Below are 17,252 nucleotides of genomic sequence, written 5' to 3'. Positions count from 1 at the left end.
ACTCTGTAGGAGAGCAGCTCAGCTGGCATTATTTAACATTCATCTCTCCTTCTATCCCTGTGATTATATTCACTGGTGAATAACTCCACAATGGTATTTGATAGTTATGTTATTTAAAGTCCTGCTCAGCTCATGTTTTGTGAGATGTTAATAGCACGTTAGTTTCTATTTCACCTTCATGTATTTTTCTCTCATTGTTTCTGGGTCTGTAGTCGTATTTAATATTGTATCTCTGTCTCTTCAGGTTTCTGTTTTGAAGTTTTGCACGCAGGCTGGAATAAAACCCAACAACGTCCATTAATACTGCATCTCCACCACAGTGACTTAGCCTCATTGTAGCGGCTGTTATCAGCTCTGCTGCTGCAGTGAGATGTAATAAGGTTTCAGCTGTATTTTTAGCAACGAATAAAGCGTAATGAAATACATTTTCATCACCTACAGTTTCAACGTATATGTGTTGACTCTCAAGCTTTCGGCGACAACTCTCAAGCTGATTTGCACAACTCGCCTGTCTGATCTGAACTAGTGTGATGATCACAGTGCATCTTAGAAACAGCAAACACTCTCCCTGCACCGAGAGCCGAGCACCGCAGCCAATCAGTCTGAGTGATATTTGTGAAATCATGTCATCAGGCAATGTCAATGTGCTTTAATTAAACAGTGAGTGAGCGAGTGATAGACCAAATTAGCAGGTATATGTGTTCTTTTTTAAACGTGGGTAAACCTGCTAGAAGAAGGTGACTACATTTCCGATTGCCTCTTAGAAATTTCTTTCTATACCACCGGTGAGTCATATTCAATGTCACAAAAGTGTCAGAAAACGTCAGCATGTGAAGGACAATGCACGGAATAACATTGCACAGGAAAAGGTGCAGCGTCATAATTCCATCACTGCCAGAGCCAATAAATACCTGTGTCTATACTGTAGTCATTTATGGATCCTTGCAAACTGTTTATCTGACGTCTTCAGCTGCTTTTTCCTCAAAGACGCACACTGTGAGAAATCTACTGACTTTTTGGACAAACTTTCGCCACTTTCCATAAAATCATCAGTGCTGAGAGCGAGAGGCACGACTTCTGTGTTCAGTGCTAGAAAGGTGGAGCGGCACAGCAGACAGAGGCTGTGAACAATGTGACAGACAACAGCTGCTTTCAGACATGCACTGCAACCCTGAACTTTTCCAGATGTCACCTGGAGGAGCTGTATGTGTGAACCCGAACGTCAGGATCAGTTGAGGCGGACATTAAGTGGACTTGATCCTGCACCCTCCCTGGTACAGAGTCAGTGTAATGTCTGTTTGAGCCGATGTGCAACAGATAAACCAGCTGAAACTAGACAGACTAGAATGTTTATGTGATGCAACGACATCTTGATAAATTAATTAGCGTGTTGTGTTTTTTTAGTTTTCAACTACCGCCTCGATTTTGCACATTGACCACAAGCACTCCGGCCACATACCAAGAATTTTGACTTGGTCTTCTCTTGTTATAGAATAAAAATGTGTCAGTGTGAAAGGATTTGCTTGTTGTGATGAACCAACGGAGCATTATCAGCTGAAGCTGCAGCTCCTCTCAGCTTTACAGAGCTTCATAATGAGTCTCAGCTCATCGTTCAGCTGACAGGTAACAACTTCACTGTTTTGATTCACTCTCGATTCGTGACTTTCAGCTGCAGCAGGAAGTTGTTTGTGAAGAAATAGCGTCTGCTCAGCACCAAACAGCAAACTGTTCTGTTGCTCCCCATGTGGTCGGAAAAAGACAAAACAAAAGAAAGGGAGAAAAAACCTGTTGGAAGGAATTATTACCCAACACAGGTTTCAACAAAAGCAACAGGATTACTGTTGAGTTGCTGCAGAACAGGACTATTTCAGATATTATTGCCAACTTCAACTTTTTACCATTTCAAATTAATTAAAATCATTTTACATTGTAGGGCTGTCCACAGCCCATTGATTCACTTACTCTGAAGACCCATTCTAATGTCGGGTTGGATCTGACCTATTTAAAGGTGTCAATATGTGATTGGATCACCCAAGACACATGTTAATGTCAGGGCCTGAGTGTTTATTGATAACTAACATTCTCTTGTGATCGGTCAAATGAGGACACAACATTTATTAACACTTACTACGTGTCTCGTGTGTTAGATGTGGGTTGATTGTTCATCTGTGGACTTGATTCACTCCTACAGGCTGAAAAGGCTTAAGAGGTGTTTTGGATTAAACCTCCTGTACAATACTTTATGTTTAAATTGTGCCAGCAGCATTGAGATGGAAAGATTTAAATTTTTTCTGATGGTCAATTGAGATTCCTATCAAACAGCAGCACTTTCCGTCAGTGGGATTTGAGGATGTATCTTAATTTCTGTTTATGAAATATGATTGATTAGTAGTTAAAGCGAGTATATGCTGCAATTTCAAGCTGCTTCGTATTGTGAAAGACTTTTTCAGCACTAACACAGGCTGTTTTTAGAGCTTCTGCATCTGCAAAGTTAACTAATTGCATTGAGGATGCACCAAAAAAAACAACCTTAAAAGCAAAAACATGCAGAATCGTACAGGGTCAGGACAGAGGTGTGGTCCAGGTGGGTGACACCTCAGTGTGTGAGGGTCAGGCGTCGGGGGACAGGTGCTCGACAGAGGTCACGACAGACAGCGGGACATAAATATGGGAGACAGGCTGATCTGGCCTACGACAAAGGAGAGGGCGGCTCTACTGTAATGGGTGATAAATGTCAGCGTCTCCCTACAGCCTCAGATGAGTGATTGTTAAGCAGCTTCCCGAGCCCGAGCCGCTGAAGCCTCGAGACAGACTGACAAGCAGTAGAGGAAACATTTACACGGATAGAATGGCTTGTTTGGATGACACCCCCCCCCCCCCTTCCCCACTGTCGCCATAGGCAAAACGAGAGAGGTGATTAATCAGGTTGTTAGCATGTTTGATGGAGAATAGACGAGGGAGGAGAGAGGAGGAATGCACGCCCTGAGACGGGAGGAGGGTGGGAAAGGTAACAAAGGGAAGAGGGAAGCTCTGCCGCTGTAATTCTTCGAGGGTTACTGATCCTCTGGGGAGCAATAATTTCAATAATTTATAAAGTAACAGGCCTTGATTGCAATAATGTCCCCATAGCAACTATTATCTTTAATGACTATTATTATGACCGTCATAAAACGGAGACTGGAGCAAGCCTTATTAAAATAAAGTATTATGCAACTACACCTTTGAAGGCCGTCGATGGCGTATAACTATACTTTTTATTTTTAAATTCAGTCATTTCTGTAAAGACAGGTGGGTGAAATGCAGAATTTAACACAGGCACTGAAAATTAAAAGGAAGATTTTTCACGTTTTACTTCTTATTATCATTTAATTCTTTTGAACGGATGTGCTTAGAGAATATTGATGACCTTCCTTGAATTCTCAAATGAGTTGTATGCTTTTGAAAAATGTATTTAGTGTACTTTATTTACTGTTTATCCTAGTTTATTGCATTTATTTCATATCGACAGAATAGATGCTTTGCTCCACTTTCCAGCTTCAGGTTTACACAAGCACAACTACAACCAATACAATTAATACAAATAAAAGTTAAATTATACCCTCCATTGTCCATTCCCATAGTGCAGAATATGGGTTGTTTGGTTAATCACTTGGGTGAAGGGTCATTGGTTAATTGTTCAAAAACAATGAGACTTACTTTTGGAGACTCTTGAGACTTTCCTCTTAACGTCACCACCACCCGAACCTCCACAACCGTCCTCATCATCACAGTCGCCGCTGTAACGTCCCTCCACGTCTCCACTGCCTGTTTCAATCTGGTCCAGTGAGCCCAGTTTAGGAATGGACTTTCCCTGCAACAGCTGGTTAGAGAAAAAGAGAAAAAATTCACTTGTTATTGTTTTATAAATGCAAATTGGTTAAAAGTAGTTATATTTTAGGTTAGTGGTCCACACTTAAAAGTTTTACTGCTACTAGGAATCATTCACTTTCATATTCACAGCAGGAGACAGTGAACAAAGTCCTCTAATGGGCTCTAAAGGACAATATAGAATATAAAAACAGGAAGGCAATAGAAAACTAATTGTACTGCAAATGGAATTCTGTTGTGGATTTTTTTTCCGCCATCCTGACTTTTTAATGCAACTTTTAAATAAAAAAAACATTTAAAATAGCCTGGCTGGCTGATTAATGTTTCTTAAAACTGAGCATCTGAGCATCTACAATTATCCTTATTGCCACCACCTACAAGCACCACTTTAATGAATCAAAAGCACGAGTAACATGACGTTCACCCCACTCAGCTGCGGTGACCTGCAGGTCGACTAAAGTTTCTGCTGTACCGCTGTGGAGGAAAATCTCAATCAAAGGATTTGTGAACTCGACACCAGGGGAAATGCATACGCTAATTGGCTCATTTAAATTCACGGTACGTCACTGGAAACAAGAGAGAATGCTCTGTGTTGATCATAAAGGTAGTGTCTATGCTAATTAGTTGCTGTTGTGGTTCATTGCAGGGGAGCTGCAGTGTCAGGGCTGCGACTATGGCTGAGCTGGGACATATCTGTGCTGGTAATTAGCCTGTCTGGAGCCTGCGCTCCTCAGTGGTGACAGGTCGGAAGACGGAGAACGTCGAGGATTTGGGTAATCTCAGCGCTCCCTCCATGTGTGTAATTGCCATGATTTTCTTTCCAATTACATCAGAAATCAGACCAAAACTTGAACACATTATGTGGAATAATGAGTTTCTGGGGTGCATGCGATTAGCCTGGTCTAGGAGCTTGACTGAATTGATTCACTGAAGTCCAGGAGGTGAAGGACTGGTCAGGGAAAGTCCTCCAACTTAAACCTGTTGCTCCCCTTGGATATGACCCACAAGAGTGAACTAGTACAAGACGTTTCAGACCTTCTGTCATCCAGTTATAGAGCGATCTAGGAGTGCAACAGGGCAGGCAAAGCAGGCAATTACCCGGGGCCCCTGAGAACGGCTGATTGCATCAGTCTACAGCAATAATAATTTTTGTGAGAACCTCCTTAAATTCTAAGATTGGATATGTACAGGAGACCGTAACAACAACCATGGTAGGAAACCCCCTAACAAGACCCCAAGCCACTAACTTTCTGCCAGAAGCATCATAATTTTAGAGGTTTGGTTGAAGACTACAACATCTAAATGTGTGTACGATGTGTCTGGGATGGTGGTGGGCGTTTGTATTTATGTACTTATTTATGTTATGCACATAAATATTTATGATTTTGATAATAAAAGCGCCATTTGGAAGGATGTTGTTTGGTTGTGTTTTTTTTTCCAAAAGTCCCTTGAAATGCTCCGGGGGCCGTCATTGCTTAAAACAACAACAGCAGCATATTTTGACAATTGGGAAACAAACAGCAGTCTCCTATGAGAAAGTGTTTTGTCCATCCATCAATCCGACACCTTCTTTGTTGCTCTCATCTTATTTCCTTCTTTATCTTGATCAGAATTACTAAAGCTGGTCGATACATAAGTATTCACTCAGGTTTCACTTTTTAACTTTGCAATATTCATTCCTGTCTGACATTTAACTGCTTATGTGCAATCATTTCACTGTACATATGTTCACACTGTACATATTCATTTTTATTCCATTTATTGTTTTTATATTTTTCTATATCTCCTTGCATTCATAACTACTGCATACTACTGATGTCTATTTTTGATGGCCCTCTTGCTGCTGTAACATTGTAACATTTCCCCACTGTGCGACTAATAAAGGATTATCTTATCGTTAGTTGTAATAACCTGCTTACAGAGGCCTCAGTATGTGGAGTTCAGAAACTGACAACGCTGAACTCATTTTCAAAGGAAATAATATCGTCCAGTAATTAATCTCCATATGGGAAACAGTGTGCAGCCTGAGCTTTAAGATCCACTTATATGAGAGAGTGAAAGCTTCAGATGTATATACATGAGACACATGTACAGTATGTGTGAAAGAGGAAGAAGTGCAGCTTCTAATCACACATGCAGAGATGAATCACATGACCTTAGGTCAGGCCACAATTCCCGACTTTGTTCTCTAGAAACTTTAATATATGAGGAGAATCATGGGAGAGTTGACCTGACCTCAGATCCTGTGATTTCAAACTGTGATAGATTGACTCGACCGAATGCATATTTCATAATCCCACTCTACAAATTGGACATATACAATTTGTCATCCACACACATTGAAGGAACTGGAACCAACTAGATATTGTAGACTGTCAACAAAACCTAAAGAAGGATCAAATTAATAATAAATAAATGCTACTTACAAGCCAAAGCATGATAATGCTCATTTATCTGTGGTGTATACCTCTGTTGGTTTTTTTTGAAAATTGTTCAAAAACTTGAAAAATTACTGAATAGTATAGTATTGTTTTTTTTCAAATTAAAGTTAGTATAACTTAACTTGAAGTTGAACAAACTTAATTAACATGTCACCTATTGAAGTAATATTTTGAGTTGGGTTCAGCTTTGGTGTACGTTTATTATTTATTTAAGTTTCAATTTTTCTGCATTTTTGCCTTTATTGACAGGATGGTTCAAGCATGAAATCAGGTCAGAACTGCACCTATAGCTGCAGCTGCTGCAGGAGGAGTCAAGCCTCTGTACGCGTGGTGCCCTTGCTGCATACAAATAAGATCAGCAGCCTTATCCCTCAACATTTTTGATCAAAATGATCCATAAATGGACTAAATTGAAAGCAGCTTATAAAATGGGTTAACAGAAATAAGGGGATGAAAGAGAAATGTAAATATCTCACAAGTTCAGCTGTGAATGGCTGAGTACAAACCCCCACAATTTATAATTTATACAAATTTCCTTTATACATTTTATAGAAGACCCAAGCATGTGTTTGGGGTTTGTGCGGTTTCCGACTGATGACGCAATTTGCATCAAACAGTGGTGAATAATTCATCGGGTGTTGCTAGCTAATGGTTTTTCACCGCAAACTCATTTGCTGCGAAGCCGAGGAAACATTTGTCATGTTTGACCATGTCTGTCAGCCGACTGCTCAGCTCTTTTACTCTTCAGGGCCGGGGGAGGAACGACTGCTGCTCTTTCTGACACACAATGAAATGAGCCCGAATGGCCTAACTGTGTTATTAGCCTCACTTCCTCGGATGACATGGGGGTTTTGTGTAACGCCGGCTGTGAGACAGGTGCTCTGATTCATTCAGTGCAGCTCCAGATGAGAAGCAGCTCCGAGCGGGCACCCCTGGGCACGCCTGTGGCTGTTACTGCAGCGTGTGGAGAGTTAGCACAGCCAAAATAATACCAATTACTCTCCCCACTAACACAACTGTCCGTGTGCTCATAAACAGCACTGCTCGACTGCGCACTTTGTAGGAAATTTTCGGAACCCAGACTGTTTACTGTTCTTTATTAGTAGTTCTATTCTAACACCCCCCCGGTCGTGTTAATTTACCGCAGCTGCTGCTTATAACGCAAATTCAAACACCTTCCATATCTGTCAGTTTTAACAAAAACAACAGGAGCTAATTGTTGTGATTAAATCCATGTTTCAATCAGTCACTTATCTGCTGAAATTGTGACGCTTCTTTAATGTCTTGATTTCCATATTCAGTGGTGGTCGTCCCTCTGGCACTAACGCACCTTTGATTTGCCTCTGCCGATATTTCTTTCATGAAACCGGCTGATTGGAAGAATTATTATAATTCAAGGGCTTTCACAACCAACGCATAAGGTTGACATTGAGCAGAAAGAAACAACTATTAACAATAGTGAGACTGTTAAGCACTGCACTGATTCACCACCCGACCGATCTCAACAAAGTGCCTCCGGTGAGTCTTCCTTTGAGGAGGGGTTAAGGTGGCATCAATTTAACAGCAGGGGAAGGTCGAAAGAGTTTGTTTTGTGCATCTGTGAACTCCCGGCACCGACTCTCCATCTCCATCACAGAGGACGAGGACGGCGAGGTAGGAAATTATTGTTGTGATTGTGCGTTTTTCGTCTGAAACCATGTGTTACACTATGTCCACAGGCTTGTGAGACCAAAAGCTTGCAGCGATTTTAAAATGTTTTTCAAGGGAAAGTTAGTTATAAAAGATCCCAGAGCGGATCCACCTCTCGACTTAGTAATAAGAGAAGTAGTAAAGTAAATGCACCACATAGGTAACTATGGCAACAACGACCCCAGTCAGTTAACATTTTATCAGCCGTACTCCGGAGTCACTGTTTGATCAACGGCAGGAGACACAATCAGGAGGAAAGTGCTGAGAGTCTGTTGTTTGCCTTTAGCAATAATTAAGATAAAACAGCACTGGCCACAGGAGGTGAGAGTGTAATGGAAATTAGGAAAATGGTTGAACAACGCAAACAACAGATATGTTTCTTTTGAACATCGCGCGCTCGTTTAATACATGTTCTTTCATAATTTCCCCCATTAGATTATGGGTTTATTAAGACGCATGGCACTGAGGATGACAATATTGATCAATTGGTTGGTCCAGAAAGATAAAATATCTGGAAATGATTAATTTCCAATTAAATTTATCTCAATTTCAAAATAAATAGAGAACAGAGCCTTCAGCCTCAGCTGTGCTTTGTCTCCAGCGCTCATTAGTGAACGTTAACAAGCTGAACTAAGATGATAAATCTCCTGCTTTGATTTATTGTTTGTGAAATCACCCATTGTCTCCCTGTGAGTATTATATCTTTTTGATTGGGACACATTTGTTGTCGTGTGGATGGTTGTTTGTCCCTGTGTGTCGGAGCTGTGATGGACTGGCGGCCTGTACCCCGCCTCTCGCCCAATGTCTGCTACGATTAGCTCCACCCCCTCCTGCGTACCTCGAGGGAGAAGCGATATATAGATCCCTGCCTTTGATAACCTGCGACCCCCCACCCTCAATATTATCTTTGCCACTTGACTTATGTATAAGTTTCTAAACTCACCGCTGCACACATGGCAAACTCTTTCATAACACCAGCTGCTTCCTGAGAAAATCACAACACGGGCCTTCATTCGTGAAGCGTCTCAAAAGATTGGGCACGGGGGACCGAGGCTGTATCACACGGTATGGCTTGGCACTTGTGGATGCATAGGACTGGAAACTGCGGCAAATCACTATAAAGGCGGCATCAAAAATTTACTGGCAGAGACCGACTTTGCCTCTATGATATCTTCATTACCCGCTGTACAAGGAAAGCCCAAAGCATCAGCAAGGACACCAGTCATCCAGCCCACACACTATTCTCACTGCTGCCATCTGGAAAATGCTACTGGAGCATTAAATCACGCACCACCCATTTCAGAGACAGCTTCTTCCCACAGGTAGTCAGAATAATGAATTGCGCGCGCGCACACGCGCACGCGCACACACACGCACACACACACACACAGAAAGAAGTACGTGCACTCATACACATTAAATATATACATGCAATCTATATAGTTCTATGTATAGTGCAGTGTATAAAGTGTCACTTAATTGGCACATGTTTTTCAAGGAGACGATCGCAGGTATTACTATATTTCTAAAACAATGTCATACATCGGAGAAAATCTCATTGTACCATCGTCCAATGCCTGAATTTTCCACTCAGCCGTCAACTCCAATTTGTGACCTCAATCCATTCATGTGTGTATTTGAGGTGCGGCTCCAGTAATGGAACAAGGTGATGGCCGTGTTACGACTGCATGAATCCTGCCTACACCACCATTTAGTCTATATTACCCAGCACGCACTGCAAGGAATTCAAAGTGATCGCCAGTGACAGGTAATAACATACAGTAAATTTATCGTTGATTAAAATGGCACATTATGTATAGAGCACATTTCCTAAAGAGGTGCAGGTTGTCATGTGGCAAAATTAATCACACCTTCCAAGCGGTGAATCAAGCTGCGTGGATTTTTAAGCTCATTAGTATTCTCTTTGAACGTGTCCTACTATCTGTAAATAGAAGGAGGGGGAGAAGATCTTACAATGATCATATTTGCCAGTCGGAGGAGAGAAGTGTCAGGATGTGAGCATGGTCCCACGACACACACTGTCATATTCCATCGCCCTCACTGCAGCCGCAGCACTGACAGGGTGTTTATCCTACCCATAGTGCAGCAGCAGCAGAGAGGCAGCAGGTCAGTGACTGAGAGGCTGGAGTGGAAATTAGAATATCATGTATTTCCTTTTTTTTTATATAATAAAATTATTGTGCAAAATAATCCTCTGTCCTGCGGCTCGAACATTGGTGAATTTCAAGGATATTGCAGGTGATCTTTCGAATTGCCGACAAATCCCGTGGACCAAAACTGACAATCACATAATTTACTAAAGCCTGATAAAGGTCTCTTGAACTCCGCAACAGACCTGCTTTGTTTTCCAAAACTATTAAAAATGTGTCATTGAGCGACAATCAAACATATCTTCGTCGTGCTGTTGGTGTTACGAATGGGTGTGGTGGGAAAAAAGAAAAACAACAGTGAAGATTTAAATGCACAAAAAAAAGGTATCAGTATTTTTACTGAACAAACTTAATTTGGTGACATTGACAAAAAATACTGGTTGAGAACATGACACCAATGTGATCATGTTGATGGAAATTGTGTAAATTATAATTCTCCTGAAACAGTTGTTTTGGCAAGAATGAATTGATGTTGTACGTTAATTGTTGTTGATTTTTAAAAGTAGATATTATTCTGATGTAATTTTCTCATATTTCTCTCTGCCAAGAAGGTGACGTCTCCATCTATCATTTGTTTGTCTGTTCGCAGGATTATGCAAAGACTACTGGACGGATCACCACTCGTCAGGGAGGAAGTGATTACATTTTGGTGTAGATCCGGACCAGATGCCTGTGTTTAATGTGAAGCAGTTTGCTGAAAATGTCTGTGTACATCAACCTTGGCAAAGGTGTATGTACTCTCCAAGTGCCTTTCTTGTTTTGATATAAATTGTATTGGCATTACATTTCCCCTGAAACAATTTTCCTAGGGCACAAAAAAACAACATCTAAATGTTATATGCAAAGGTTGTTTGAATTTTAAAAGTAGATATATATTTAAATGTGGTTTTCTTACATTATTTAATACGGTGAAGCTTGAATGTAGCAATTTATGACCAATGACACAAACAGGATTATCCTGCTGTTGCTTAAAGTGGATTTTATTCATGGCTATGCACATGAAATCATTTAAGATAAGGTTGTTAACTCCAGAATAGCAGTAGGTGGAATTATCTAATTTAATGCACCTAATTCATGGGGATAAAGATGAGGAAATTGATTATAACATCATAGGTTTTGATGTTAAGACTAACTTTTACAGTCCTGATGGATCTGACTTCACAGATTCCTCATTGGATGCCAAGACGAATAAACTCAATTTATAAGAAGCTGTGGTGAGTGAAATAACTTGAGAAAACAGGATGATGGTTATAACCAGGGTGGCCTTTGCTCCTGAACTGGATTTCTATTACAGTCAAATGTTATGATGTGCTATGCACATTTAGGAGCACAACAAAATGTGAATACATTACCAGTGTTAATCCTTTGGTCTAAGAGGAGAGAGAGCATGAATAATTCACAAGCAAAACTGCTGGTCAACCAGCACATCAATGACTGGTAAATAATTCAGGCCACAGACTGGATGAGGAGCTGCTTGCCCCTGATTTTGATTGAGAGACACAGGGACAGGACCTACTTATAGATTCTTGATGGGTTTTACCACATCAAGAGGAGAGGACAGGCAAGGAGGAAGGGAGCCAACAAATAATTCATAGGAAAGGGCCGCTGATGAGCAAGATGATGAAATCTAGAGTTTGTACGCTCCGATCGCATGATGAATTTGTCAATAGCTGCATTGCTGTTTTGTGTTTTCCCGCAGTCTCTGCTGTTGAATAGTAATGATACATTTACATTTGGTCCTGAGGAAACTGGGAGTGTTTTTTTCCCCCCAGTAGTTAGTCAAGGTCGAATAAATGGAAATGGTAAAGAACGTTTCTGATATGTAGATGAAAAACATGAAAATCAACTTTCGCATTGATACATTTTTCTTATCCTATAAAAATTGCCAATGGCGTCTTTAAAGGTGGTAGCGTTTCACTTTCAGCCATATTACAGTGCACAGCCGTTCAAACAGGCAACCTGCCATTCATGCACAGGCGCACATGTGCTTTACGGTAAGTTCCATCATATTAATAAGGTGCACCAATACTATGGTGATTTATGGACGTAATATACTGCGTAGGGGACACCCAGATGTGCACACAGTCACTCATGTGTACAATAGAAAGTGTGTGCACTGGTATATGTAATTGATGTTTTTGCTGGTTGTAAACCGAGCTGCCATTAACCCCCCACACCTACACTAACACACACACACACACACCTACACACACTTGAATCCACTTCATCCATCAAACATAAATAAATATATTTAAATTTCGAAGACCAACCACTTAACAATGCCTACATTTTAAATCACAGTGTACTCAACTTGACCCACATTTCCACTTCAAGCCCCTGTTTACATCTACACACAGTCACAGTATCAGTGCATTACATGGGACTTCCTGTTGTTCTCTGCACAGTAAAAGACTTCAAAACATGCTGTTCCTCATAAAATATGTTTTCAACACCTTAAAACCCGCAGATGAATAAAAGAATAAAATATAATACAGGTCAGGTCAAATAAACACTTCAGCAGCTAATGAGATGCCAAACAGAACCATTTGTGAATCAAGTCCCATCTGGTTGCTAATCAAAACTAGACTCAAGGACTGTGAGCACACAAGGTGTTAAATGAATCTCACCAGATGTATAATATAGAAAGTCCCTGGTAAGATTTCACCTTCCTCAATGAGGACTTCTCGTGTGAAAAGCAATTTCTCTGATGTAACAAGATTATTTACATTAGACTTTAGATTTTTTTTTACATTTTAGATACCATGTTGATTAATTAGCTTTCTTAAACATTTTCTGCTTCAGAAAGTCTGGACTCAACAGTGTGAAATCAAATCAAATCAAATCATGTGGCGTCAGAGCAATTGAATAAATTAGTTCCCGACTGGAAAAATGCACATGAACACCACCTTGAGTTGGAACAACATTTTGAAACAATTTGTCGAAAATGTTGGGACACAAGTTGCTGACATCATAACTTATCAACAAATAATCATCATTTTACAAGCAACTTTAAATATTAGCTTCTCATGTGAACTTGTCGAGTGTTACACTTTTGTCACTTTGCAAACTGGATGTCCATCTCTCACACGCAGCTCACACCAGACTTTTTAGCCGCTATTTTTATGATTAACATGCACATTTTGAATTATTTATATGCCTGTCGCAGCTCAGCCTTTTTCTTTGCTCTTTGATATTATGCAAATACTGGAAAGAGGTGTCATGGTGTTGTTTAAACGAGTCCAAACACATAAATACAACATTTTGTTTCCAGCATCTATGTTTTTTCCACATTCTGACTTCAAAGCACCTGAACACACCAAAGTCGGAACATCGACTTCACAACTCGGAGAAATGGGACCTTCCGCACAGCGTGTTCACGTCTTTTTCAGTCCGTCTTCATCAGTCTAATGAACAGATACCAGCTCTATCTGATCATGTATCAATCCACACAACCACTGAGAGACACAACCCATTGAGCTCTGCATTAAAACAGTGACAGTTAGTGTTGGTGAGGATGTGTTGGTTAAATTACCAGTGAGGGAATGAAATGTGATCCAGGAGGTCCAGCTTGAGTAACAGATGAATGATTAAAGGGTTATCAGACGCCAAAACACAGCGGAGCAGTTTGGATACTCAGAGACAGGATTTGACATCTCTGGAAAGTTAACGCTATTTTATTTTTCAATAGAACAATAGGACAATGGAACAACAGAAATACAGCATTCCTGTGACAAAGCATCTGTCAGTAATGTGGGCTCGCATGTTGCAATACAACTTGAGCTCAATTTGGTCTGAACTTGGCCGTAGTCTACTTGAAAAATCGAGTAATCTCCACATCCACCAATCAAAATTACACCAATCCATTTTCTTCCACTTATCCATGCAGGTCTGAATCGCGGAGGCCGCCGCCTAAGCAGCGTGATTTCCCCAGCCATGCTTTCCAGCTCCTCCTGAGGGCGTTCCCAAGCCAGATGGGATATGTAGTCCCTCTAGCAAAATCTGGGTCTACCTCTGGGTCTCCTCACAGCTGTACAACAGTAAAACCCCAATGGAAGGCGCCCTCAGGAGGCATCCTGATAAGATTCACGAACCAACTCAACTCTCCCCATTCGACGTGAGGGAGCAGCGGTTCTACTCCCAGCTCCCTACAGTGATCAGCGACCTGGCAGGTCTAACTTTATTAGGCCAAATTTGATAATACTTTCAAATAATTGTGTCCAATTCACTGCAGTGACTGCGATTAAACAGACCCTGAATGTAATCTAAATGATTTTTGTAAATCAGTGTGTTATGAAACAAAACACTTCTCTCTTAATAATCACTTTGACCCAGTGATTGGGTGTAATTTGGATTAAGTGTACTTGAGATGAAAATTCATTTCAGTTTTTTTGCATCTTTATTTCCCAAAATACCCAAACAAAGTCCTGAAATAGCTCAGACCAAGGAACAGCTTACCGAACAAGAGATCTGGACGGTTACCATCATGACTATAAACAAAACAGACAAGTTGCACCATTTACTCCACTACACAGGCACAGCATCTTTATTTTTATTCCTCCCTGAGGCAGCGCTGGCACACAACAGGAGGATTTGGCAAACAACACTTGTTCAGAAGGGCAAATGTTGACTTTCAGCACAAGTAGACTTTAACTACAAAATCAAACTTTCTTTTTCACAACAAGACTAGGTCACAACCTAGTATATGGACGTAAGATCAATGTGTCCATAGAGAGGTGCCTTGCACTCTCTCCGGTGGAATGGATTTCCAGGCGTTTTTTAAAAATAAGGTCGCTAAAGGTCGTAAACAAAGATGCTAAGTTGGTTTCAAGGTTAAACAACATATTTGACAGCTCATTAGATAACAGCTAATGTTAGCATTCAACCACTATTTAGCCACAAGGACTTTTTATATATATAAATGCACATCTGGGAGAAAGGAAGTGGTTGAAAGCAAACGTTAAATGTTGTCTGATGGTAGCTTAGGAGCTATCAAATAGGCTGTTCATCTTTAAAACCTCCACATTTTAACTTTCTTTTCGGTTTCTGATCCGTTAAGAAGCAGTGAAATGAAAACAGTTTGTCAGATTCTCTGTGTTTATATAAACCTGGATCACAGCAGTAACATTAATCTCTTCACAACAGTATTCAAGCTTCCCACCCAGAGCACCATGCCAGAGGACAATGGCCGCCGTGTAAATATGGTCTATTCAAAATGTTCGAGCGAATTTGTTTTGAAAGAGCCAAATGACGACACTCCACCAGTCGGCCAACCAACCTGTGATAGTTCATCACTGAGGAACTGCTGTCAGCTGACAAATGTTGTGACTTCATCAATCAATCAATCAGGTAGCAGAGACACTTGTGTTTATACGACTGGCCCCTTTATCAGGGTTCCCATTTAAAAAACAGCTTTTTGGACTGGAGTGAAGGGAACGATCACACTTCAACCAATCACTTCAGGACGAGACTTTAAATTGGCTGCATTCAGACCCAACAAGCAAAGTCAATGGAAAAGAGAGGCAGCAAAACCTTGAATCTCGTCTGCAAATGTGATTTGTTTACCTGAGTCTGCGAATGTCTCATTGAAGGATTTTTCACAAAGAGCTTCCTCGACCAAGACATTCAAACATTCTGCTTTTACAATGTGAGATCAATATATATTGATAAGTGTTTTTTTTGTTTGTTTGTTTGTTTAGTTTCCTTATTTGTGCTTTACGCATTTTACAATGTCACATGTGACTCTAGTTAATGTTGCATTGACATAAGTCATCATTTAAGATTTAATTAAATGTCTTTTAGAATTTGTTGGTCATGATATTCACTCATATTTTCACACTATCATGTGCAGTTTAATAAGATTATTTGTTTTTGAGGGACAAAACTGCATTTATCATTTACAAACACTTAAACTGACTTAAATGCATTGGATTTTACTTCTGTTTAGTTTACATATATGCACAGAGATTTTATCTGGTTACTATCAATAGAATATTTTGTGCAGGACTAATTAGCACCATCTTTTGTTTGGTGTCACTGACCTTATATAAATATAATGTATTTCTAACTTTGGTAAATATACTTTTGACGAGCATCAGACGTGGGTGAAACCAGGAGCATCATTTGTCGTTATAATCTCAGTTATTTTATACAGATACTTTGACAATTTATGATGGTTATGTTGTTATTATACTCATGTTATTCAATATATGCTAAATGTATGTCTGAGCCTAAATGGTGGAATGAATCAACTATAAAAAATTATTGTGACAGCCACTTTGAATGAGCCAAAGCGCTATATATCTTTACACAGAACAATCTGACAATATCTATAATATAAAAATAGCCTTTAGTTAAACGTGTGATCATAACAGAAAAAAAACCAATTTAATAGGATGAAAAAGCACATGTGTAGTTGAAACTGTGTCCTTCATTTCATGCTGCCTTCACTGAGGAAATTTCATTTACATTACAGTGAATTCACAGTCGGCAGATTTTTAGGGAAAATTGACAGCCAGGAAGTCAGTGTTGGAATTTGTTTTTTTTTTATTCATACCAAAATATTTATTTGAATTTTTACTATAATTTAAGCAGTTCGAGTCCAGTAAATAAATTTAAAGGGCACAGAGGTAAGTTGTAAACTGCCCTAGGTAAAAAGGTTATGACACAAAAAACTGAATGTCTTTTTTCGCTGGGTTAAGATATTTAAACTTATAATTTTACCTTGAAAGTTGCCCAAAGTGTTTTATCTTTAGTTGATGACTTACAAAGCTTCTATCCCCACAGGGACTGACTGTGTTACTGCCTCTGACACATTCTTAGGATAATACTAATATGAAGGAGTAAAAACATTCTGATACCAATATGTGGGCCAATACAAGGCAATGATTCCCAAGTCGTTATAACTGAGGTTTGATATTTTAGTTTTTACATAAACTTTATTATTAACTGGAATGACACTCAGTCAGAGTATTGTTCCCTGATGAAACCAGATTTAAATTCACCAGACCAGTTTATTTAATTATAACTATCAGTCCCATAAACGTGTCTGATTTTCTTCATCAACATCCATTAATTATTCTCTGAG

General features: G+C 39.9%; 1 protein-coding gene across 1 annotated transcript in view; it reads right to left on the bottom strand.

Moving 5' to 3' along the window:
• LOC117759175 (glypican-5-like) overlaps positions 1–17,252 on the bottom strand; it is a 117,053-nt gene that overhangs the window by 38,893 nt on the left and 60,908 nt on the right. Inside the window, exon 8 of the mRNA XM_034581131.1 lies at positions 3,697–3,859. Coding sequence (XP_034437022.1) covers positions 3,697–3,859 — 163 coding nt within the window. The remainder of the gene's footprint in view (positions 1–3,696; positions 3,860–17,252) is intronic.

The sequence above is a fragment of the Hippoglossus hippoglossus genome, chromosome 3 (assembly GCF_009819705.1).
Source record: "Hippoglossus hippoglossus isolate fHipHip1 chromosome 3, fHipHip1.pri, whole genome shotgun sequence".
Taxonomy (NCBI): domain Eukaryota; kingdom Metazoa; phylum Chordata; class Actinopteri; order Pleuronectiformes; family Pleuronectidae; genus Hippoglossus; species Hippoglossus hippoglossus.
Note: the sequence above shows the minus strand (reverse complement) of the source record. Positions and strands in the feature narration are given on the sequence as shown.